The 24,071-nt window shown below is 36.8% G+C and overlaps 1 protein-coding gene across 1 annotated transcript; it reads left to right on the forward strand.

Annotated features, from left to right (window-relative positions):
• The first annotated feature begins 934 nt into the window (after positions 1–934).
• On the forward strand, positions 935–23,789 carry COPB1 (COPI coat complex subunit beta 1). Its single transcript, XM_067296090.1, has 22 exons — positions 935–1,040; positions 4,352–4,503; positions 5,187–5,416; positions 6,183–6,352; positions 7,103–7,217; positions 8,011–8,103; positions 8,660–8,797; positions 9,796–9,915; positions 10,374–10,481; positions 10,571–10,717; positions 11,314–11,459; positions 12,503–12,599; positions 13,135–13,295; positions 13,985–14,105; positions 14,513–14,740; positions 14,936–15,115; positions 15,556–15,700; positions 17,145–17,264; positions 17,708–17,853; positions 19,651–19,740; positions 20,510–20,665; positions 21,921–23,789. Exons 2-22 carry the CDS (start codon positions 4,413–4,415, stop codon positions 21,978–21,980), a joined length of 2,862 nt encoding a protein of 953 aa, XP_067152191.1. The 5' UTR covers positions 935–1,040; positions 4,352–4,412; the 3' UTR covers positions 21,981–23,789.
• The last annotated feature ends 282 nt before the right edge of the window (positions 23,790–24,071 follow it).

Raw genomic sequence — 24,071 nt, forward strand, 5'->3', positions numbered from 1 at the left:
ATAAAACCCAGCTCATTCAAAACTGAAATGAATCACTTTATATCTTTAGAGCCATCAAACAGCCATCAGGTAGCTAAGGGCTTTTCTTTAGCCCACTAGTATGCTAAATGGAGGTAATGATGGAAACATGTAAAATTGCCCTTACAAGTCCCCTGAGTTACCCGGTCTCTACATTGCTTCTTAATAAACATGCGCTCTTGGATTTGTCCCTTCAGTTTGTGCTGTAGAGGCTGTGGACTCTCTTTAGTGACAGCTTGGATTTAAGTTCAATGTCACAAAATTTGAATGATCTTTTTGTATTGCAGTTTTCTGTACTACATTGCTATTGCTGATCAGCTTCGATGCAGATTTTTCTTCCAGCTGTTGAATGTCATGTGAACATTAGACACATCAACTGATACTAATGTCCTAAAGCCCAGTTAAAGTGAGAAGAGTAATTTCCAATTTATAACAGTGGCAGCAGATTTCTTCAGTGATGTCTCATAGGGAAGTCCCGGGAGCCAGTGTTGTGTATAGAGATGCAAAAGACCTGTGAATCTGCAGTGTGATAAACAAAACTAATTTGGCATTATTTTTTTATTTTAATTGTTGGCTATTTCGGTCTCTGTAGAAGCTGGGCACCCTGCCCTTGCTGTCGCGGTGGTTGTGCTTAGCTGTGCAACGTCACCCCGTGGCGCGTGTGACGTCACGGCTCGCGGTGCTGACGCAATGGCGAGGGGGCTCTGGCGGGCTGGGCGCTTCCTGCTCCCCTCCCCCCCGGCTTCCGCCCGCGCTTCCGGGCCGCCTCGCAAGGGGCGGTGGCGTCAGAGGGGCAAGGCCCTCCCCGACCCATGACGTGGCGCGCCCCCCCAGCGGGGCGGTGCCTGGCGGCCCGGCCCCGTCCGCGTTCCCGTGCGAGCGGGAGGCGTGTCCCGCCAGGGCCGCCGTAGCATCGATGTGGCCTGAGGAGGGAGCGGCTCCACGTCAGCCATCGCCGGAGCGGGCTGCGCCAGTGCCGGGAGCCGCCACCGCGGGCCGCGCCGCCACGCCACGCCAGCTGGGTGCGCAGTCCGCGCGGGACAGCGCTCGCCGGTCGCGAAGCCCGCCCCGCCGCGCCTCGGGCCGCGCGGCCTCGCTGCGCGGGGGTCGCGAGCCGCGGCGGCCGTTGCGGGGGGAGGGGCGGGCGGCCGTTAGGGCCGTTGGGGGGCCGCGGCATTTCCCGCTGCTCCGCGGCCGCCGGCGCGGGGCCTCCCGGCCCGAGGCCTTGGGGCGGGCCGGCCAGGGCCTTCCTGGGGCCCCTCGGAGGAGCGCCTGGCAGGCGGCCGCAGGGCCCCAGCTCGCGGTGCCTTAACGGCGCTCAAACGAAGCAGCGCGCACGTCTCTGCAGCGGCTCGGGGTCACCTCGCTCGTGTCTGTGTGCGGTGGGGCGCGGTCTCCCAGGGAAATGGGGTATTGCTGCCGTGTTTTGTGTCTCTAAGTTTTTCACAGGAATGGTAAGAAAAAGAATAAAAACTAAACAGTTTAAAATCATAGTTAAATGCGTTTGGCGTTCCGAGCAAGAGCTAGTCACCTGGAAAGTGAGGAGAGAAACCTATAAACTTACTCGTGTTTTTCTTTTTAATAAAAGCTTTTATGTTCTGTTTTGCAGGTGGTGCAGAGGTAAAATGATGCTTTGTTAGGGTTTTGGTTTATGAGGTAGCTCTTTAACGTCCTGTACAGAGTTCTGGACTTCACAAGTCTTTAACTCTGTTCTGTAAAGCTAAGTGAAAGTATATAGCTGAATACAAAATTCTGTGGTCAGGCAATATTAATAGCTAAAACTTAAAGTGAAATTCTGTAGTTGTAATTCTCCCAGCACCATGACTGATGTTTAACTTCTGTAGGGGTTCATTTGCTTCTCAAGGCTGCTGTAGTGGGAGAGCAGGCATGTTCTCTTTGTCTTCCTGTGCATGTATTGGAAATTGTGTGACTGAATTTCCTTACGCAAATGTGGGTATTGTCCGATTTTATTGCGGGGGAAGTCGAGTAGCATCTACTTTCTTCTTTATCTGGGGCATTCTTGGTAAGATGAAATTTTGATTGGGGAGACGCTGCTTCCAAGGCTTGATGCCTCTCTATGAAGAAGAATTGGTTGTTGTCCTCATTGCCCAGTCTTCCAGCTCTGTATTTTAAGAATTTCCCTTCACTGCCACTTTTCAGAGCCTAGGAGATGGTCCATGTTTCCTGCTTTAGAGATCTATTTTGCTGTGATTTTTGAGGAAGTTTCTGCAGTTGGGATCTTTCTATAAGGAAAGATACTTTATCTGTTTTTCTCACAGCTGTGGTTTATTGTCTGTTTGATGAGGCTGATAGAGATGAAGATGCTAGTTGCAGAGCTTTGAGGCAGGAGCTCTGGCTAAGGGAATGGGATAGAGGACAAAAGCTGCTGCTGAAGCAAGAAAATTATTGTTTCTGAAAAACACCAGGATTATTTATGTAGATGTTTGTAGAGAAACAATGAGCTTGAAGGATTTAATCCTTAAAAGTATAAAATTCATAACAGAAAGAAGCTTTCAAAAATAAATGTTGTGTTAGAACCCTTTTTTTGTAGTAGTAGAATTTGTGATGCTGTTCTCATTGTGTTCTTTTCTCATAGCTTGGGAGTAGTGGTGCTTTTTACTCAAATTTGTGAGCCTCTGAGGCAAAAAAGAGGCTACAGCCCAAGTTAGCACAACTTCCCTGCTAACTGTTTAGGCTGAGATTCTTCAGCTGGCTGTTTGATAAGAAAAGGGACTTTGCTTCCGGTATCAGCTTGTGGAGTTTCTCATCCATTTGTTCAGATGCCTGACTCCTTGGCCCACTTTGCCTCCTCTTTTGTCAGAGAGGCAGTGCTTTGAACTGGACTGTTTTTTGTTCTTGCTTGCTGTTCTTACTGCTTTAAAAGTAAAGTGGGGGTGGTGGATTTACAGGGTTCACATCTCAAAAGTTGCCTCAGCACAGGTGAAGAGGTGATGTGGGGTAGGAACTGGTGTCCCCAGGCAGTAACTTCTTAAACTGGCATGTTGTTGAAGGCTTTGTGTCATGGCGCTAGGACCCTGCTTGTGTTTGTCCAACTTCAGAGGATTCTTTCAAGTGCTGAAAGTGATCTGCAGTGAAAGTGTAACCTTAAATTGGAGAGTTTAGCATTTTAATCTGTCATGAAAATCACAACCTGTGATGGGGATCATTTAATTCGCTTGGTCCTATTATTATTTAGTAGCAATAATTATATAAACAAGTGTGTATTTTTATACATATTCTGAGTCATACATAGTATTGTATTTTAAAGTAAAAAGCCATTTTCCCTGTTTTAATGATTTGTTAACATCAATCTCAGACTTCAAGAAAATTAGTTGCGGTAAATGCATGTAGAAAGTAGTTTTTTCTCTGAACTTCTGTAGAAAATACAAAGTTGGCCATGTAATGAAAAGTAATTTTTTTTACCGTGCACTTCTGTATGGTATCATAGTGAGTGTTAAGTGACCAAGCTCAAACTTGAGCATATTAAGTTACTTAGGAATGGAATAAAAAAAAAATTAATCACAAAAGTGTATTACAAAAGGAAGTGACAAACAAGGAAAATGAAGATTGAAGTTAATTATTCGCTTTATTATCTGAATTGTCAGCTACATAGCACCTTTAGTGGACTGTAATCCTCTAGTACTTCTTCTCCATACAAATACTTACTTTTCTCCTATTAGTGACTAGAGGAGCAGTTGAGTAGTGTTGAGCTGATCTAATGATTTTTAGCAGGTAACAGGGCAGTCCTGCTTTTCTCTCCGTCATGTTCTCCCTTCTGTCCTTGGTTTCTGCTCTGTTGGATCTCACGCTCATCTTCAAAACTTCCTTCATGGGCTGATTCATCTTGATAAATGAGAAGAAAACTCTTCCCTTTTTTGTTGTGGTGTTCTTCAGGTTGATTTTGCAGGTTAAGTCAAAAGTTGAGCCCTTGCACTCCAGTGCCCTGGAGGGCCACAGGTGTGCAAGGAAAACAGTGGGAACATATGACCAGGATCAGAGGGGTGAGTAGAAAAGGGAAAAGCTGCCGTATCCATTCAGTGGCAATCAGGTGCCCATACACTTCAGGCATCTCTAACTGGACCCTAAGTATTGGAAAGATTTATTTTGTTTTGGCCATTACTTTGGGAAATTTCATATTCTTACTTTATTTTATATTAACAGGAACATGTAGTGTAATAAAACATTGAGAAGGCTTTTGAATGTGATTTTTTTTTTATTTTTATTTTTTGAGAAACCCAGTGCTTCCTTGAAATCATAAAGTTGCGAGACACTTTTGTGCTGCTTGTTAATAAAATCTGTTGACTTTGGGGTGATTTTGTTTCCTTGTTTTTAGGTTGTCTGACATTTGTGTCAAAATAATTCTTCTCTTGAGAAAACATTTGTAACCAAGAACAATGACTGCTGCAGAGAACGTGTGTTACACGTTAATCAATGTTCCAATGGATTCAGAGCCACCTTCTGAAATCAGCTTAAAAAATGACCTAGGCAAGTAATGAACTATGGTTTGAAGGTTGAATAATGCTAACTTTCTTTCATTATACCTTTCCTAGAATACTGTTTATATTTTAGAACTCCAGCAAGTCTATTTGATTTTTATTTTGTTGATTTCTGAAATGTATAAATTCCTCTCTTTGCTGTGCTTTGAGAAACACATTGTGATATTTATCTACTTATTATGTGGGTTGTTTTTTTTTTCTCCTTGGTCTCTGCAAAAATTTGAAGTCTGTTTCTGTCCTTCAGTTTGAAGTATGCTCAGGTAGATTTACGTAATGCAGTGATATAAATCTTTTTATCACTTGTTGTTCAGTGCATTACTGTATCTTGCTTGCAGAAGTGCCGGTGTTAGTATGTCTCTAACATCACAGTGCATAGTATCCTGGTATAAAATGCTGTTTAGTGGCAAAATTTGTTGAACTCAGTTAATTCTAATATGTTGATCTGCAATTAAATCTGAACTCTGGGTTTATTCTTTAAGTATCTCCTGCTACCTCTTTATTCTTTCAGAACTAAGGGGATGAATTTTATTGATGATGTTATATTGCATTCCTTAAGAGGGAGTTTGTATCTTCTGACATCAAAGATTAATCTTCTGTTAGATTTAAAAACTCTAACTTTCTCATTTCATAATTACTGTGACTTGCATTCTTGAATTTTTCCATCCTTTCTAGAAAAAGGAGATGTCAAGTTGAAAACAGAAGCTTTGAAGAAAGTAATCATTATGATTCTAAATGGTGAAAAACTACCTGGACTACTTATGACCATTATACGTTTTGTACTGCCTCTCCAAGATCATACCATCAAAAAACTGCTTCTGGTCTTTTGGGAGATAGTTCCAAAGACCACTCCAGATGGCAGGCTTTTGCAAGAAATGATCCTTGTATGCGATGCATATAGAAAGGTAGCCTGTTTATTGCTTGTGGTCACATGCTGGATCTTTATAAAAAGTATATCATTTTGTGTTACTTTTTTAATATATATATAAAAATGGTATATGCTCTGTGTTTGCTTCCTAACCACTTTGTCTCACTGTTTCAGAGCTGGATAACTTTTAGATAACTAACAAACTTACTACCAAGGAATTTTGTGTGGTCATTTACTATTATTACTAAAGAAAGATTTAGTACTCTTACTTTCCAAGTTAGTGAACTTCAAAGATGAGGGGTGACTACTCTTTCCATGGTGTTTTGGGACAAGTCTTGGGTCATAAAAAGAAACACATTACTTTTGGAATAACTTCATTTGTAGTCTGTTTGTGACACTGCTTCACAAAGATAATAAGGTTCCGCAAGTTCTGTGGGAATCGATGGGAAGCAGATAAACACTAGTTCATTATATTCACTAGAGATTAGTATCCATTGTGCAGGAATGCCTGCAGCGTGAGCTTCCACAGTTTGAGTCGTCAGAGAAAACAAACACAATGCAGCACCCCCTCCCACCCCCCAATTTTGTAAAATTTACTACACAGAAATACTTTTTTTTAAAGATTTTGGCACAGCAGTGTTTTGAGAAGGTATTTCATGAGAAGACAATGAGGTGTCCTTGTTGATATTTGGGATTTGTACCATGGAAAGGATTGGTGTGGGAAAAGGCTAGCAAGTACATTCATCTGAACTTAACTAGCTTGTAGAGTCTGGCATTTCAGGTATGCTTCTTATTTGTTTTAGGATCTTCAGCACCCAAATGAATTTATCCGAGGCTCTACTCTTCGTTTTCTTTGTAAGCTGAAAGAAGCAGAATTGTTGGAGCCTTTGATGCCAGCCATTCGTGCATGTTTAGAACATCGTCATAGCTACGTGCGCAGAAATGCAGTTCTTGCAATTTACACAATTTATAGGTAAATGCCAGAAACTATTTATAGCTTTGGAGGCAGAAGACCAAGGCTAACTTTGGTGACCTAGATAGTTTTGGAGATCTCATAAATGTCTATCAAGGACAGCAATATAAGTCACTGTTAATTGGGGGGGGTGGGAAGGGAAGGAGGAAGGGTGTTCTCCCCCCTCTTCATCCCCTCCTCCCCCCCCCCCATCTGATGGACTTCTTTGGAAAAGTGAAAGGTATTGCTGTTGCTTTTTCAAGTATGACTGAGGTCCTCATGCTGCAGGTTAATTTGTCTGGGCAAATACCTTTCTTAATGATATAAACATTAATAGCAATGTTTGTCCACAACTATAAATATAGAAGAATCTTTAAAAGAATATGGATATATGTTATTTATTTGAAGTGAGACATTCTTCATGTAATAATTTACTGCAGTTACATACTGAAGCATTGTTGCAGCTGTTTACCTAAACAGTGTGAACATTACCATTAAACCAAAATCACTGGTGGGATAATATCTTAACTGTCATGACAGCAAACGGTTGTAGGGTTTTTTTGTTTGTTTGTTTTTGTTTTTTTTTTTAGTTCCTTGGATCTGTTCACAGTTTCAAGTAACTACACAAAAGCTATGTCTCATGATTTGTTTTATGCTGTTTGAAATTTTTTTTTTTTAAACACTTGTCTGGAAGATATGCAGTTAAGCCTTAGGCTCTGCCCTTTGATAATAGTCCTTTTAATTATGTGTTTTGTTTTTTGTTTGTTTAAGAAATTTTGAGCATCTTATACCTGATGCTCCTGAATTGATCCATGATTTCTTGGTAAATGAGAAGGATGCAAGCTGCAAAAGAAATGCGTTTATGATGCTAATTCACGCAGATCAGGTAAGGATACTTGTCCTTTAACTCATTTGGTTTAAATACCTGAAAACCTACTTGCTGATAAACTAAGGTACTACTAAGTAAACACAGTTTAACTAATTGTCTATTAAAACTATGAGCAAAAACTATGAGCAAGAAATAAGTAAAGAAATTTGAAGCAAGAATCAGAGTAGTACCATTATTTAAAGTTGAAAAGTTGGAAGTTTTTAAAAACTTAATTGAAGATACTCTCCCCGATGGAATACCTACTACAATACATGGTGGTGTTAGCACACCTGTGTAATATTTCTAACTGTGAATAAGTTAACATACGTCTTTAGTACTGTCTTTGTTTAAATAGTGCAGTTGCTGTATTTGGAAAAGGCACATATTGGTGCTGAAAACTATAAGTAATTTTGCCAAATGAGCCTGACCAGACTGAGAAGTGTTCCTTTACCTCCTGCTTTGTAAGTTTTATAGTCACATGAGAAAGAAATTTCTGTTTATTATTTGGGATTATTTGTTATACAGGCAATTGTCTTTTGTGCCTGGTTTGCATTAGGTTCATGGTTTGTATTTTTTTGTGTGTCTGTCTTTTTTTGTTTGTTTTCCCCCATCCATAGGCAAAATGGATTATTTTGCTCTTAAGGTTTGCCATTTTATTTTGATATATTATTGTGTAAGTTGTTTTAAATTGCAAGTTGAGGAGTTGAATATGTGCTGGTTTACATTTTGATTTAAAAAAAATTGCTTTAAAATACAGCTGAGTGAGAAAACTCATCTGAATAATTAAGAATAATTTTTTTTATTTGTGTAGGATCGAGCTTTGGATTATTTGAGTACCTGCATTGACCAAGTCCAGACATTTGGCGACATATTGCAGTTGGTTATTGTTGAACTAATTTATAAGGTAAAAGGAAAACATCGTGGCATGCTTAGAATAAATGTGCATTTTAGCTTACATTAGACCGCTTTCTAGAAGGGATGGGACACCACTGGAAAAGGAATTTTAGCTAGCACTTGGTCCATGTTGGGGATGTGTCATTGCTCTAGTAGAGCTGAATATAATTTGTTTCTTAATAAACTGCTCACGTATGCAGAGTATAGAGCAATGTGTCTCATCTGATTTGCCATGTCATGAACTGTATATTATCAAACTGTTGTTCTTTGTTTATCTGTGCAGGACATCTGTTAAAAAAGCTAGTTGAGGATATATATACTCTTCCTTTTGAATCGAAGTTTTAAGACTTTGCAGCATTGCACAGAATTGTCAATAATAGTTTTTTAATAGCTTTTGTAAATAGCTTTTTGCAACTGTGAATGACACTTCTAATCCCCAAAAGTTTGTCACCATTTGCTTTATTTTCTCCTGGTAGTAGGATAGTTAAACAGTTAAACTATGCGGTTGCTTTTTTTTTTTTTCTTTATAGGCTAACTTTTTTTTTCTTTTTTTTCCTTTAACCTAGGTCTGTCATGCAAATCCATCAGAGAGAGCTCGGTTTATTCGGTGCATTTACAATTTATTGCAGTCATCAAGTCCTGCAGTGAAATATGAAGCTGCAGGAACACTAGTTACGCTCTCCAGTGCACCAACAGCAATCAAGGTATATGAGAAATGTTTTCAGACGTTTCAGTAGTATTTAGTGCACTGGAATACTGTATGCTGTATGTTGATACTTTGAAAGACTAAAGACTTTTGTAATATGAGGTGTTTGACACATCACATGTGAATCACTGTTTTATAATATCTCTTATCTATATTGGTCAACAAAAAGAATGACCAAGAGTATTTTGCAGGCCTGTGACTAGTGGACTTCATATCATTTGGTAGTGAACAAGTTTGAACACTGCAAACTATCACAATAGCGAATGCCAACCTGCATTCTTCTTGGCATGCTTAGCCAAGCAGACTAATGCTGAAGATTTACAGAGATTGAATGACTTGCTTTACTCATAAATGTGATCCTTTCTAGATCAGGATGAAAATATAATGCAGAGAAGGTTCACATTTAAGATTACTGCTTGACCCTTGTGTTCCTAGATTTATGTTTATACAGCTGATTATTTCAGACTACATAGAAATTTTAAACTTGTAAAGAAACTTTAAAAATAGAATATACCATTTAGATTGATATCAAAAGCATTGTAAATAGATCAGAGGGAGAATTAATTCTTACGTTCTTGCAGTTTTATTTGTTGAGTGGGAATGTTGCACCTAGAAGCTGTCATTAAAACTATATCTGGATATGCTAACACTGGCTACTGTTTTGAATTAGTTTTCATGTCCAGTTGTGTACTTATAAGAGCTGACCCAAAGCACACCAGAAAATTTAACTTTATAACTTCCCTTGACTTTGAAATCAAGTCTGTGTATTGTAAGCTGATACCATTGTGAGCTTTCCTGTGCCATTTTTGTCATGAACTGGTGGAGTCACGTTTACAATTGACCATAAAGCTTTAAAGACTGTCTTTCTGGTTCATTTCTCTTCCCAATTCTTGAGCAGTTGCTTTAGTAACAATGTAGAAGGTACCTTTTTCTGAATTTCTCTCAGAAATTGCCCTTTTCTCCATTACTTCAAGTATTTAATTTTTTTTATTTTAGGCAGCTGCCCAATGCTACATAGATTTAATAATTAAAGAGAGTGATAATAATGTGAAACTAATTGTTTTGGATCGGTTGGTTGAACTAAAGGAGCATCCCTCCCATGAACGAGTGTTACAAGTATGTTATCTCTCTATTTTCCTGCAAGCTTATTGAAACAAACGAACAAACAAACCACTTCCAGGTGTTGTCGTATAGGGAAAAATATACTTAATATACTTCTGAAGTTTAAACCTTCTGTTGGTACGTTTGTTAAAAACAGCTGGATGGTATTTTACATTTAGACTTGCTGCTTTTATTTTCCTGCATAAGAACTAACAATGACAAATACTGTCTCGATTATAAGGTTTAATGGTATAGCTTGCACAATAGACTTTATGTAAATATTATAATGTATTAAATGAGCAGTGTGAAATTTTTTAATGCATATGTAGGATATCTTGCCAGTTATGTATCAGTAACTTATATATTAAGTATCCATAAAGTCTTTGAAAATCATTGAGGACTGAAAATTAGAATTGCATGAAAAGCAAGTCACTTAAAGCAACAAAGTAGTTAGTATTTCATTATTGTTGCAGGATTTGGTTATGGACATCCTCAGAGTGTTGAGTACCCCTGATTTGGAAGTGCGCAAAAAAACCCTTCAGCTAGCTCTGGATCTTGTCTCTTCAAGAAATGTGGAGGAGGTAAAATATATATTATTTATGTTTCATTACACTTCTGTTCTTTGGAAAAATATGTGGTTTGTTTCAATTTTATTTGATCTTTTCTATAGCTGGTGATTGTTCTGAAGAAAGAAGTGATTAAAACTAATAATGTGACAGAGCATGAAGATACTGACAAATACAGACAGCTGCTTGTTCGTACATTGCATTCCTGTAGTGTTCGGTTTCCAGATATGGCTGCAAATGTTATTCCAGTGGTATGCAAACATTTAATTAGATTTTCATTAAATACGTTCTAACTGTACCAAAATCCTTGCTACCTTCCCCCACAAAAGCATAGCTGAAGCCATGTTTCTAATGATGGGTTTACACTATATTATTTTTATTAATATTATTTTATATTAATTTTAATGCCCTAAGAACTGTAGGACTTTTGATGTTGTAGTTATTCATCTTCTGCGACTTTTATTTTTAAATATTCTTGAAGAACATTAGCTGAAAAGTACCTCTACTTGAAAGCACGATAATCTTTGTTTAAAAAAATTTTGGGATTATGATAATTGATTGGAATGTACAGGACTTTTTTTCATAATTTGTTTGATTTTTAGCTTTGCTTAATGAGATATATGAACAGTCTTATTTTTCTGAATGTAGAAAGAAAATATTACTGTATGAACATAATATAATTTTGAGACTAAATTTAAATTAAATGAGTCTTTTCTCTTATTCCTTCCTGTTCTTCCTGTCTGTGTTCATCTGTTTGATACTATAATAACTTCTGTGAAGCATGTGATCTCTTGCAAATTATGCAACTGTGTTGCTGTTTGTGCTCATGTTCACTCTTTTGTGCTAGCTGATGGAGTTTCTTAGTGATAATAATGAAGCAGCAGCTGCTGATGTTTTGGAATTTGTGCGTGAAGCAATCCAGCGGTTTGATAACCTCAGACCTCTTATTGTTGAGAAGATGCTCGAAGTCTTTCACGCTATTAAATCTGTCAAGTGAGTCCAAAATATGATCTTTGTCCAAAATTGAAGCACTGTATTGAATGTATATTGTCATTACATATATTCTAGCTGTTCCAAAATCCCTACTACTGAGCCACACAAAAGAATAACTGAAGCTGAGATATTCTAGGGGACAGCTGACTTCTAGGTACAGCATTCCTCCTGCCTATTTATACAAAACTATATTGGGTGCTTGTTGCATTGAATGAAATAAATTGACTCAAATTTCATTTTTATGATGCAATTGTTAATTCTGTTTCCATTTGCTAGAGAGCATCACTGTTGATGAAGGCAAACCCGAAAGTGATGTATTTGTTAAAATGGAGTTATGAAGGGATTATTGCAGCAGAAATTTGCATTTGAAGGAAACTGGAAATGCTTACTGGACATTTGTCAGAAAACCCAGTCTTAACATATATAATCTGCAAAGCGTCTTTAGTATCTTTCAGAGCACTAGAAACTTGACTTTCTGATGAATCTACATAGGTTCAGTCATATAAAGAGAACTATTCTGTATCAGGACAGCACTTTACCATTTTTCAGAGTACGCTATGTATTGAAATCCTAGCTCTGTCATGCTCTCATTAAGCGGCAAAAAACTGAAACAGTGGTATTCTCCTTAATCTTCATTTGTCTTCCCGTTGTTCATTGTCCTACATGATGGAAAAGTTAGTCTGTCTTAATTATAAAAATTACATCTGACCTTATCCAGTTAAAATAGAGTTACTTTTTATGATTGTAATAAATTTTATTTTTATGAATATCAAGATTAACCCAGGAATAAATTCGTAGCAGACAATATATCTTATTTGATGTACTTGTTCATTAGTTTAGTAAGGCTGAAAGGATGAGTGTTTTTGATCAAACTTGCTACGTTTTATTTAATATGCTGCAAGCAGAATATTTTTTCTGTTCTGTCACTCATATCCTTTTGAATTTATTGAGGATGGCATTTACCACCTGACTATAAATCACTTCCCTTGATGCTAATGTCAGTGTATCATGAAAACATTACTGTGTTACTGTTCTTATCTTAGGATTTATCGAGGAGCTTTATGGATCCTTGGAGAATATTGCAGTACAAAAGAAGATATACAAAGTGTAATGACAGAAGTTCGCAGATCACTAGGAGAGGTGTGTTTGTTTTGTTATTTGTTAGACTAGCTTTTTATGGTTTTACTACTATATACAGTGTGTTATCTAAGAAAAAAACTTTAAAAATCAGGTAAAAGGCAGTTTTGAGCACTTGTGACAGGTAATTGTGTGTGCAAGAAATCTAAAGCAAAAATTAAATGGGGTTTTGCATTCATAATTATTTTCAAGTAGAATGTCTGTAGTCAGCATATACTCAGAATAAGTGATAGCTGATTACCTCATATTTAGGAGGGGAGATGAGAAATTTCTTATTTCAGAAAATTATGGCAGCTTTAAGTGCTTTAAGTCTGGGAAATTCTGAGAGGTATCTAAGACATTCTGTACAATGTTGCAAATGAACTTTATTCGGGGGAAGGAGGCTTCTGTATACACTTCGATATCTACATATCTCCTTAAATTCTCTCAAATTGTTGCACTGTAATTGACCTTACAATACAGACAGTTTTTATGAAAGCCTCTGCACAACAAAAATGGCTTTTTAAAATTACAGTAGTTGTTTCCTGATCACTCTTAGATCCCGATAGTAGAATCTGAAATCAAGAAAGAAGCTGGCGAGCTAAAACCTGAAGAAGAAGTGACTGTGGGTCCAGCCCAAAAATTGGTGACAGAAATGGGCACTTATGCAACACAGAGTGCTCTCAGTAGTTCCCGACCTGCCAAAAAGGAAGAAGACAGGTATCTAAGATTTCATACTAGACCAGCAGTGACTCGGTTAATTTTAAGAGTGATATTCTCTCTCATACAATGGCTAGTGGTTGAGATGGTTTCCTGTTTTTAAGGTATTATCTGAAGTAGATGATATCTGATGAGAAGTTGCATAATTGCTTGGGAATTGTAATCAACAATTATTATATATCAAAAAGGACATTATGATATCCTAAATTCCAACTGATTCTTTGTTCTTTGTGCATCAAGTCCCTTTGCAATTTTAATTGGATATGGAAATATTGCCTTTAAATTAAGAGAGTTTTTTTCCTTAATGTTGCTGTGCACTGTTTAACGTCTGCTATATTTTACTTCATTGGTAGCTAAAACAATTGTTATATTTTCTTAATAACTGCAGTTGAGTTACTTTGTTTGGACTGGTCATTATCACGTCAGAGCTACAATGAAATATATTGTGGGTAGAAATTATTATCCCTTACAGTTTTCACTTGACTTCCTATTCTGTGTGGAGTTGGCTGTGTGACTTGTAAATACCTCTGTATTTACAGAGGTATTTCCTTCTGGAGAAAAAGACCTTCTTCTGAGACCTTTCACGTTTGTTTTGTTTGTACAGTATTGGGTGCTAAGGTATGAATATGATATATATGTTAAAGAGTATCTTCCAAAACTAGTCTCCTGATGATCATCTTTCTTTGCAGACCTCCGTTAAGAGGATTCCTGCTTGATGGAGACTTCTTTGTTGCAGCTTCCCTTGCCACAACTTTAACTAAGATTGCTTTACGATATGTGTCGCTAGTTCAGGAAAAGAAGAAACAAAATGTAAGTCATCTACTGTATTTTCACTGTAGTTACAAAGAAGAGCTGGCTGTTGCTGTTGAGTGTGTGAATTGTTGTGTATGGGTTTTGGGGGGTTGGTTTGTTTGTTTTTAAACAGATACGAGGTGGGTTAAGTTCCAAATAAAGTGCCAGTTACATGATTGGTTAGTAATGATGTTTGGGTTGCAAAAAGAGCTACTGCTCTCCAGCCACTGTGTCTAGACAGTGTCTAAATCATGCTGCTTGTTTTCTACACAAGTACTAACAAAAAGATACTTTTTTCAGATATTTTATGAATCCGATGAATTTGCATCCATTTCTGAAATAAATCAGAAATATGTATTTCTGTAAAACCCATGTAAAATGCAATAACCTCTTTCCATTCTCTTTACTTTTTTCCCCTTTCTCAGTCCTTTATTGCTGAAGCTATGTTGCTGATGGCCACTATTCTCCATTTGGGAAAGTCCTCTCTTCCCAAGAAGCCAATTACAGATGACGATGTGGATCGTATTTCTTTGTGTCTGAAAGTTTTGTCAGAGTGTTCTCCGCTCATGAATGATATTTTCAACAAGGAATGCAGACAGTCCCTCTCTCATATGCTGTCAGCCAAGCTAGAAGAAGAGAAACTTTCCCAGAAGGTGAGATGTTATAAGTTTGTAATCATAAATACCTGGATTTTTTTTTTTTAAACTGATGTTCACATCCAAGCTGGTCCCAGAAGCTTCATGAATTTCACCATTTGATTGTATGTAAGTCAGTAAGGTCATTATTTGACTGTGCATTAAGAATAGTATTCATCATGAGTTCTTGAATATTTCTTTGTCTTTCTGCAGAAAGAATCTGAGAAGAGGAATGTGACAGTTCAGCCAGACGATCCCATTTCCTTCATGCAGCTTACTGCTAAAAATGAAATGAGCTCAAAAGAAGACCAGTTTCAGCTCAGCCTTCTTGCAGCAATGGGAAACACACAGAGGAAAGAGGCTGCTGACCCTCTGGCATCCAAACTTAATAAGGTAATATAGAAGTCAGAAGTCAGTTGGTGCTTATGCACAGGATCAACTATTGGAGATGCAGGCTGGAACTGATGAAACTGATTATATTGGTTGATTGGAAGGACCTATGCATTTGTTGACTGGGATGAGGAGAAGAAAGGGAAAAACCCCTTTTGTCCTTAAAGGCATTCCCTTGTTCACATGAGAGGGAAAGAGTAAGGAGGGGAGTCAGTGCTGAGCCTCTGGGATGTAGAGAAGAAATAAGATTGTTTGCTGGCCTAAAGAGCCCAGTAAGGCTCACTTTAAGGAGAGAAGGGAGGTCGCAGGTGGTTAAGAATCACTTTCTCTGGCTGCCATACACTATTGCCAGGTGCTGTGGTTTTGTTTTTCATTGTTTGACTTAAACATGTTGAAAACACTGAACTATGAGGAAAAATACCTTCAATTCTTTTCTTTGACAGGTTACTCAGCTGACGGGTTTCTCAGACCCCGTCTATGCAGAAGCATATGTCCACGTCAATCAGTATGACATTGTATTGGATGTGCTTGTAGTAAACCAGACCAGTGACACTCTGCAGAACTGCACTCTAGAACTTGCCACGCTAGGTAAGGAATATTGGTGGAAACAAAGCAACTGTTAGGCAGCCATGAGGTTCTGGGTGTTGTCACTGAGCTGGAACACTTTTAAATACTTAAAACTTTCTGCCAGCTAACTGCTGTTTTTAAAGGATATTTTCACATGCCTTTGAAAATATTTTTTCTTCCAAATGATAGAAGACTTATTTATTGGTGCTAACAGTACTATCATGTTATAAACAGTAATCAGATTTTGAACTTTTTCATGCTTTTGCACTAGAAAAATAGCATAGTATTCTATTCTCCATTCTCCTCTTCCTGAAACATGGACAGTTTTCTCTCATACGCTTATTCCCTGCTGTGCTGTTACCATAGAGCAAGAGGACAAATTCCAGATCAGTATGGAGCAAATCTCAGTCAGTGGAAAGCCATCTGCTGTAGGTGGTTCCTGCACTCAACTGAAAGTACTAAATGTTGCATTTACTCAGCTGAAACCATTTCTTCTGCCGACAGCTGTAGCAGGGGCATGTTTGAACAACACTTGAGGCTTCATTAACTTCTTTTAGGGACAGTATTGGAGCAGATAATGTAAGAACAGTAACTGGTTTCCTATTAGTTATCTTATTGTTTGTCAGGCAAGTGTTGAAGAATGTTTACAACATACTAGGACAACACGTGTTGTATATATTTTTAATTGATGTAACCATGACTGAGGGATCTAAACTTCCTCATGATAAACAGAATGACTGTATTACTTAGTTTCTGGGTGCATCTGTCCATTTATTAGTTCAGTAAGGCAGGATTGTATAGTTTATAACTGATACCTTGCAGAAACTGACTTGCTGCATCACTTTTGTGTGTGTAGAGCTGATGCATTCATACTTTATTATCAAAGTGCACAGCTTAAAGAAATACTCTCATAGAACTAAGGTGTCTTTTACAATTGCTTGCTGAGGGATTTCGAAAAGTACAGCTCTATTGTTTCCTTGTAGCAATTACATTCAAAATCATGGTGATACTTTGACCTGTCTGTAAATAGCTTAGTGCGTATAATACTGAACATTGAACTTCGCATTTTTGAGGCCCTTGGCAATGGGATTAGACATTACAGTGTTATTAGTGTTTGAAACACAAGAGGTAGAATTAACCATTTCCTGCTTGTTAAAAATTTGTACTAGACTGAATCCAAAGCCCGTTTAAGACAGTTTTTTCATTTGTTTTCAGTGGATTTTGAATAAGTACACTAATATTTTAATATATTTATATATATATTTTAAGTAAGGTAAATTTTGTCTTACAGATAGCAAATTGTAAAGAAAAAAAATAAAACAACCCAATACCTTTATGGGATTTAGTGCAACTCGATAGACATTAGAATTGAATGGCAGGAAAATTAAGAATGGTGACCCAAAAGCTAAACCCAGTGTGCACTGGTAACTTTCTCTGTCCCCATCCTCCCAATTTCTTTAAACAGGTGACTTGAAACTTGTGGAAAAACCATCTCCTCTGACACTTGCTCCACATGATTTTGCAAACATTAAAGCTAATGTCAAGGTTGCTTCAACAGAAAATGGAATCATCTTCGGTAATATTGGTAAGTAAACAATTTTGTGTGCAACATTAATGTGTAACATTTCTTAGATGCTTAATGAGCTCAGAAATAAATACTTAAAGCACTTCATACTGGAAGAGGAAATTAAATGGTCTGTAATGTATTAATATTTTTGTAATGATTAAAAAAAAAAATCACTTTTATTTAAAGTCATGGTAGAGCATGCTATCTTTAGAATGATTATCAGCATGACATTTGATCCAAGCATCTGAATTTAAAACATGAGCTAAGCAGTCTTGCCTGAAAGACCAGCTATCTTAATTCAAAGGCTCTACCACACTGGTAATGCTCTAGAAGAGGATGGAGACCAGCACTGAGCTGAAACAAATGTTGACTGTTGTTAACTGGCGAATGGTAATTGAGTACTCTTATTTATTGCAAACTCACTTTTTTAAACATTAGGTGGTTTGTGTTTTATATTGCAGTGTATGATGTCTCTGGAGCAGCCAGCGATAGAAACTGTGTTGTTCTCAGTGATATTCACATCGACATTATGGATTACATCCAGCCAGCTTCGTGCACGGATGCAGAGTTCCGACAGATGTGGGCAGAGTTTGAGTGGGAAAACAAAGTTAGTTTTCTGTTTGTGTTATTTTGAGGCTCTTTTGGATGAGGCATAGTTCTGTTTTTTGCTTTACGTCGACACATACCAGCATCTTTTCTTATGATATAAGCATCATTCACATGCTTATGTAACACAAGTGATTGTTGTTTGTATTGTGTCTAAGACTAGACAATTCTAGCTGCGTCTGTGTCTGCACATTGTCTGTGTAGAAATAGGTACCATCATCTTCTAAATATAGATAGTGGCTTTAGTATTTGAAAGAATCCATAAAGTCCATAAAATGCCTTGGATGTTGGCCTCGATTAACTCATTCTTAGTGACATCTTCTCTGTTTTGCAAGCTTAGTGAAGCAGTATCTTGCTTTTTTATTTTTTTTTATAAAAGTGTTATGTATGTTGAGTCTTACCTCTTGTCTAGAGGCTGTCCAGATTGCTCAGTGGTTGCTGTGTACTTCAGTTCAAAGGAGAGATAATAACGTGTAAGTTGTTGCTGAGACTGCAGAATTATACTGCTTGGTCTCTCCATTTCAAAATAGAAGACACCGTAACTCAGAAGTGATGTGCTGCACTTCAGGATTTTCTATGGATTCCAAGCAGAATAACTTTTTAAATTTTGCAATGTGACTGAAGCATCCAGAGCACTTATGGATGCTACATAAAAAATGCACAAATGTCAGGTACACCTAACATTAGAGGATGCCCAAGCTGTTAATAACAGGCTTGTTATAAAAAGGTTGATTGGAGGGGAGATGTTCTCATACAACAGAGCAATGATTTAAAAAAAAAAAAAAAAAGCTGTTTTACACAAACTCTAGCCTTGTTTGCTATATGTATTTACATGTATAACTTGAGACTGAATTTAAGTGTCCCAAAGGGAACTTGAGAACAATAGTTTTTATCCTATGATATATGGATCCTTAGGAATTAAACTACCCCCGAAAGATGTATTAAAAGGCAATTTAATCAAGACCCACAGTCTTCAGTATGAGAAAGCCAAGACAGCCAAGAGAGCGTTGTTTCTAACAGCAAAAGATAAAAACCAAAAATACTTCTTTTACGTGCTACACACTGGCCCCTGCAGCCCTTTTCAGCTGCAGTAACCTGATTTCCAAGCCACTCTACCTGATTTAAATAGCTCTGGGCCAACTTGCTTAGTCCTCCTAAATAAATAAATAACATAAATTAGCTACTTATGACTCTCCTACTTTTTCCAGGGCAATGAAGGAACTTTAGGCACTTTGGCTTATCGAAGTTTCAAAGCACTTCAAAGTAAAATTATGCTTTTTTTCCCCCCAATATTTTAATTACAGTTTTATTTCAGATAGATACAATGTCCTTCGTTACCCTTAGCTATGAGAGGTACTAATGTAGTTTCATGGAACAACTTCCCTTTTCTTGAAGGAGGCTGTTTTTCAATGAAGGATGAAGTGATTCCTAGCATCAGTCATTTAGAAATAAGCTTTTGGAGTAGATACCACTTTTGTTCAGGCAAAATATAAACTTAAAATTCATATGAGAAACACACTATCTGAAACAGAGAATGTACGTGTTCAGCAGAGTATCATGTTCACTTAATATGTTTTAGAAGATACGGTAGTAAAAATGAATTTTTTTAACTAGTGGATTACAGGAGGTGAAGACTTCATATGGTGCCACCACATAGGATTTACAGCTAGCTTTCTGAATGTGGTGTTTCTCAAGAGAAATGTAGTGGTGATCTCCTTTTAGAGCTGCGAAGCAAAGGTGATTTCAGACATGTCTGATGTGCTGTTTAAAGTAATAGCACTTTTTCCCCTTTTTGAAGGTTACAGTGAACACAAATATCATTGATCTAAATGAATACTTACAGCACATACTGAAGTCAACCAATATGAAATGCCTGACTCCAGAGAAGGTGAGCTATTTGCTTGGAGGCTTTTAGACACCCTTTTTAGTTTGTGTGCTTTATTGTTTAACATTTTTTATGAATGTTATTAGAGATATTTGTTTACCATATGAAACAGTATATATATTTCAGAGTTTTGAAATGAGTGCTCTGAAAAGAGTAGAAGAAATTAATGTTATCAGAATTCTTTGCCACTTCCTTATGTTCATATTTTTTTGCAGCTGGACAAGAAATAATTAATGCTTGTTTTAGTTTGTAGTAGCTGTGCTATAATACATATTTTGATAGCACCATGTGTTTTTGTACAATTTTTTTCGGTAGCTCAGAGTTCCTTCCTTCTCAGTCAAAATTTATCTTTATTTGCTATTTAGCCTTTTTGCTGTAAGGCTATATATATATATATATATATATAAAATATATATATATAATAGCTATTTATTATTAATATGTAACATAATAGCTATTAGCTACTATATGTACAGTAGTTATTTGGTATTTAGCTTCTTTAGGCTCTCTGATATCCATTACCCATTACTCTTGTTTCAATGGCTAATACAGATTACATCTCTTTCAATATTAATTTTAAAAATTTAGAATTAATTTAGAAAAGTGTCATCAGTGTTTCCCACTGTGTGATTTGCTCATCTTCCAAAATGCTGTATATGAAGGCAGAGGTTTAAATGTTAAACATTGATATCTGCTTGGCTATACCTAGAATGAATCAAATGTATTTAAAGGATTTTGGTCTTTCTAAAGAGTTCAAATGTCCTTTCTGTAGGCACTTTCTGGTTACTGCGGCTTTATGGCTGCCAATCTTTATGCACGTTCCATATTTGGAGAAGATGCACTCGCCAATGTCAGCATTGAAAAGCCAATTCATCTTGGACCGGATGCTCCTGTCACTGGCCACATACGAATCCGTGCAAAGAGTCAGGTAACTGTGGGTTCTATTCAGAGCATTGTTCCTTCTCATCGTTTTTAAGAAAATGTACGGCATGCTCTAAAAACTCACAGCTTTTTTGGTACTACTACAGTTAGTTCACAATATTAGGTAAGTGTAAAATTTTCAGGGATGATGAACATAGGAACTTCAGCCTTAGTTTAAAAACAAACTTGTTTACATTTTGTGAGGGAAGAATGGCTTTCTAGTTAGGTGTAATCATACCCAAAAAACATATTATAGATCTCCTCTGCCAGTCCATTTTAATAAAATAGGCCTTTGGGCCAAGATTTCCTTATTTTATCCATAGCACTGCAAATAGGATGTTACATTTGATTTGCTTTTAAATAAAGAGCAGATGCCCCCTGAGGTTCCATGATCTGTTTCTTAATGAATTAAACATTTTTAAAAAAATTATTTAAATAGAATTATTTTCTAAAATTACTTTGAGATTTCTTTGGATTTTAGAACTTAGGCTTTCTGACTAAAAAAAATACAAATTTGGAACTCTGTCTAATAATGAAAGAGGTGACATACCAACAGAAGTGTCTCAAATGGCATACAATAAAGGGTTTCCTCAATTTTTAAGGTCAAAGAATCCATTCAGTTTGTGATGTCATTGTAAAGATTTTGGAGTGGTTTAAATTAATGTTTCTGGTATGTTTACAGTGACTTTTTTATATAAGACTGCCTTAATAAAATATTCTGGCCTAAATATGCCAGCTCTAAATATGTCAGTCTCATCTTGAGATCATTCTGCTGTTGATTAGGTGGATTTGTGCAGTTTCTTTCGAGATTGCTTCCATTTCTGTGCAACATTAATATGATTCTGTGATGCGATTATTTTTTTGTAGCATTTTTGTATCAAGTGTTGGTATCAGCACTAAGTCTTTCAACTCTTAAATTTCGGTATTTGGTTTGACAGTTGTAACTTATCTAGTGGCAGCATACTTTCAATTGATGAAGGATCCAATGGCTGAAAATTCTTTACTCTTCTGCCTATAGTATTGATGACAGAGCTTTAGTAGTTGCACGCTCATTTAAGTTTCATTGATTCAATAATAATAATAATATTTAGATCTTGCCTTTACCTGATGTTAAAAAGGTATGAACTGTAATTTAGATAAATACATGAACAGTTAGAAATACTTTAATTTCCATGCCACTAGCTTCATAGATTTCTGTTATATACAGATACAGTGATTATAAAGTATCAACATCATGAATGTCTTCTTTCTTTTCCTTACAGGGAATGGCCCTCAGTCTTGGAGATAAAATCAATTTGTCTCAGAAGAAAACAAGTTTATAAATTTTGCATAATGTCTTTTCGGGTCTTTTACAATTTAACTTTAGGTATGTGGCTTTTGGGATCCAGAACATCTTATATTCTTCAAGTTCTATAACTGTAGAAGCCAAGCTTTTGAGCTGAATGCATTCCAGCAGATAATTTATAGGTTCTCCATGATTGATACAGAGCAAAATTTTTAAATCTCCATTTTTTTTCTTTGTGTCCTGGAATTTGTCGTCTTTGTCTCTAATATATACTGATGCTCACAGTACAATAAACAAATCTATGCCAGTGCAGTTTTGTTTTTAAATTATAAACTCTGTATTATTTGATTACTACTGAATATCTGGCAGGGTTATTTTGACACTCCAAGGAGTGAGAGTATTTAATTGCTTGAAGTATTTACACGAATGGCTAGTCCTGAATTGTGTGAATTTGTGACTGTGACTCTTAAAATACTCTCATGTATCTAGGAGAATATATGTATACACACATGTATATGTGTGTATGTGTGTATATATATAAAAGACCTAAATCAAAGGCTGTATCTTCTAGATGGTTGGTTTAATAATGTAATCACTTGGCACAGGCAAAGTTGTAGTATTAAAATTGTATAGTATAGCATGTAAAGGGAGACTGTCAAAATTCAGGTCTTTCGAGCAAATAGTAAATACTATTACTAATACTACTAATAGGAAATACTTTCAGAATAGCATTATTGTCATGAGTAACACATAACATTCTTGGTGTTTTTATTTTTTTAGTTGAATACAAAAAACACAGCGAAGTGCAACAGTAAAGTTGTAGCAATGTAAGCAGTATTTTCAGTGAATGCAGCCATTAGCCACATATGTAAGCTCAGGAAGGAAGGATTCAAACTGATTATGATCTTGCATTGAAAACGAGTGCATTGAACCATGTTGGGGAAGTCTCGGAAAAGGAAGAATTGTGATTGGAGTTCAGGTCAGGATGTGGAAGTGAGTTAACACCATTTTAGCAGTAGATTAAAACATATAGCCATTAGACTGAAAATATATTTAGCTGAATCTGTTAAGCATTAATTCTGAATTTGTTAAATTGTTGCAAGCAATGAATTCTACAGAAGCGTCCCGGGAGCCAACAGTACTCTTCCAGTTGGCAGAAGGTTCTACTGAAAGAAGTTGAACAGCTGCGGTCCTGCTCTAGTAGGACAGAAGAGAACTAGTATCCTGAGTAGCTGGTTCCTAAAGCATTTAAGGCCTCAGTGGTGAAAATAGTTATTTTACACTCTTGAATAAGCGTTGGCACACGTGTAGTTTGAATAGCACACGTATAAAGTTTGAAATGAAGACTCCAGACTTCTGAGTCTGGCTAAAGTATCATCCTAAAAGTATATTGCAAAAATCAAACTGATAAGTGAGATTCATATAAGTATTTCACGTTCCTCCCAATACTTCTTTTTGTCAGCTAGCTTTGGTGTGTTCTTGTAAGCGTTAGGTTCACTTTAGTTCTTTTCATTCCAGTCCTGTTCTGAAGCTTAAGTACTAGAAAATAGTTTGCCCATAGTAATTTTTTTGTTTTATTTGTTTGTTTTTTAAAGGGATGGGTGTAGATCTGTCAACATCAGAAACTTTTCGCTGGCTGCACCATTCTGAATTTTCAGTAAATAAAAATTGTCAGTAAAAGATGGCTGGCACTAGTAAATTTTTTAAGCCATTAGCTGTGGAAGCCATACTGTATTTAATACACAGTCAGTATTAAAGTTTGCATTAGTACCCCAGTGTACAAATCCCTATTAGAGCTAAGCCTATATATCTGCTACACTGTTTATTAAATGCTCTGGATTCAAAATATGTGACTTTCAGAAGCTTTTGTACATTTATTATTTTTTCATAGGTACACCTCACGCTTATCACGTGCAGTGAGAAAAAGGTCTTGGGTAAGCAAACCTGTTGATTTAATGTCTGAGCAGAGATGCTACTTGAAAGTAGCTTCCAAAGGCTTTGATTACCTTGTGCACTTTAGTGAGCATCAAATATGCTCACAAAATGTACGGGTATGTCACAGGTATAAATAGTAGATAGGTACTGTTGATATTAAGCATTTTGATGAAGTAATTTTAAAGCCTTTATC

The sequence above is a fragment of the Apteryx mantelli genome, chromosome 4 (assembly GCF_036417845.1).
Source record: "Apteryx mantelli isolate bAptMan1 chromosome 4, bAptMan1.hap1, whole genome shotgun sequence".
NCBI classification, from domain to species: domain Eukaryota; kingdom Metazoa; phylum Chordata; class Aves; order Apterygiformes; family Apterygidae; genus Apteryx; species Apteryx mantelli.

Coding starts and splice junctions, on each gene's coding strand:
- COPB1 (XM_067296090.1), top strand. CDS start 4,413: ATGACTGCTGCAGAGAACGTGTGTTACACGTTAATCAATGTTCCAATG. Junction 14,106..14,512: donor AGGAAAAGAAGAAACAAAAT/GTAAGTCATCTA, acceptor CCCCTTTCTCAG/TCCTTTATTGCTGAAGCTAT. Junction 15,701..17,144: donor TCTAGAACTTGCCACGCTAG/GTAAGGAATATT, acceptor TTCTTTAAACAG/GTGACTTGAAACTTGTGGAA.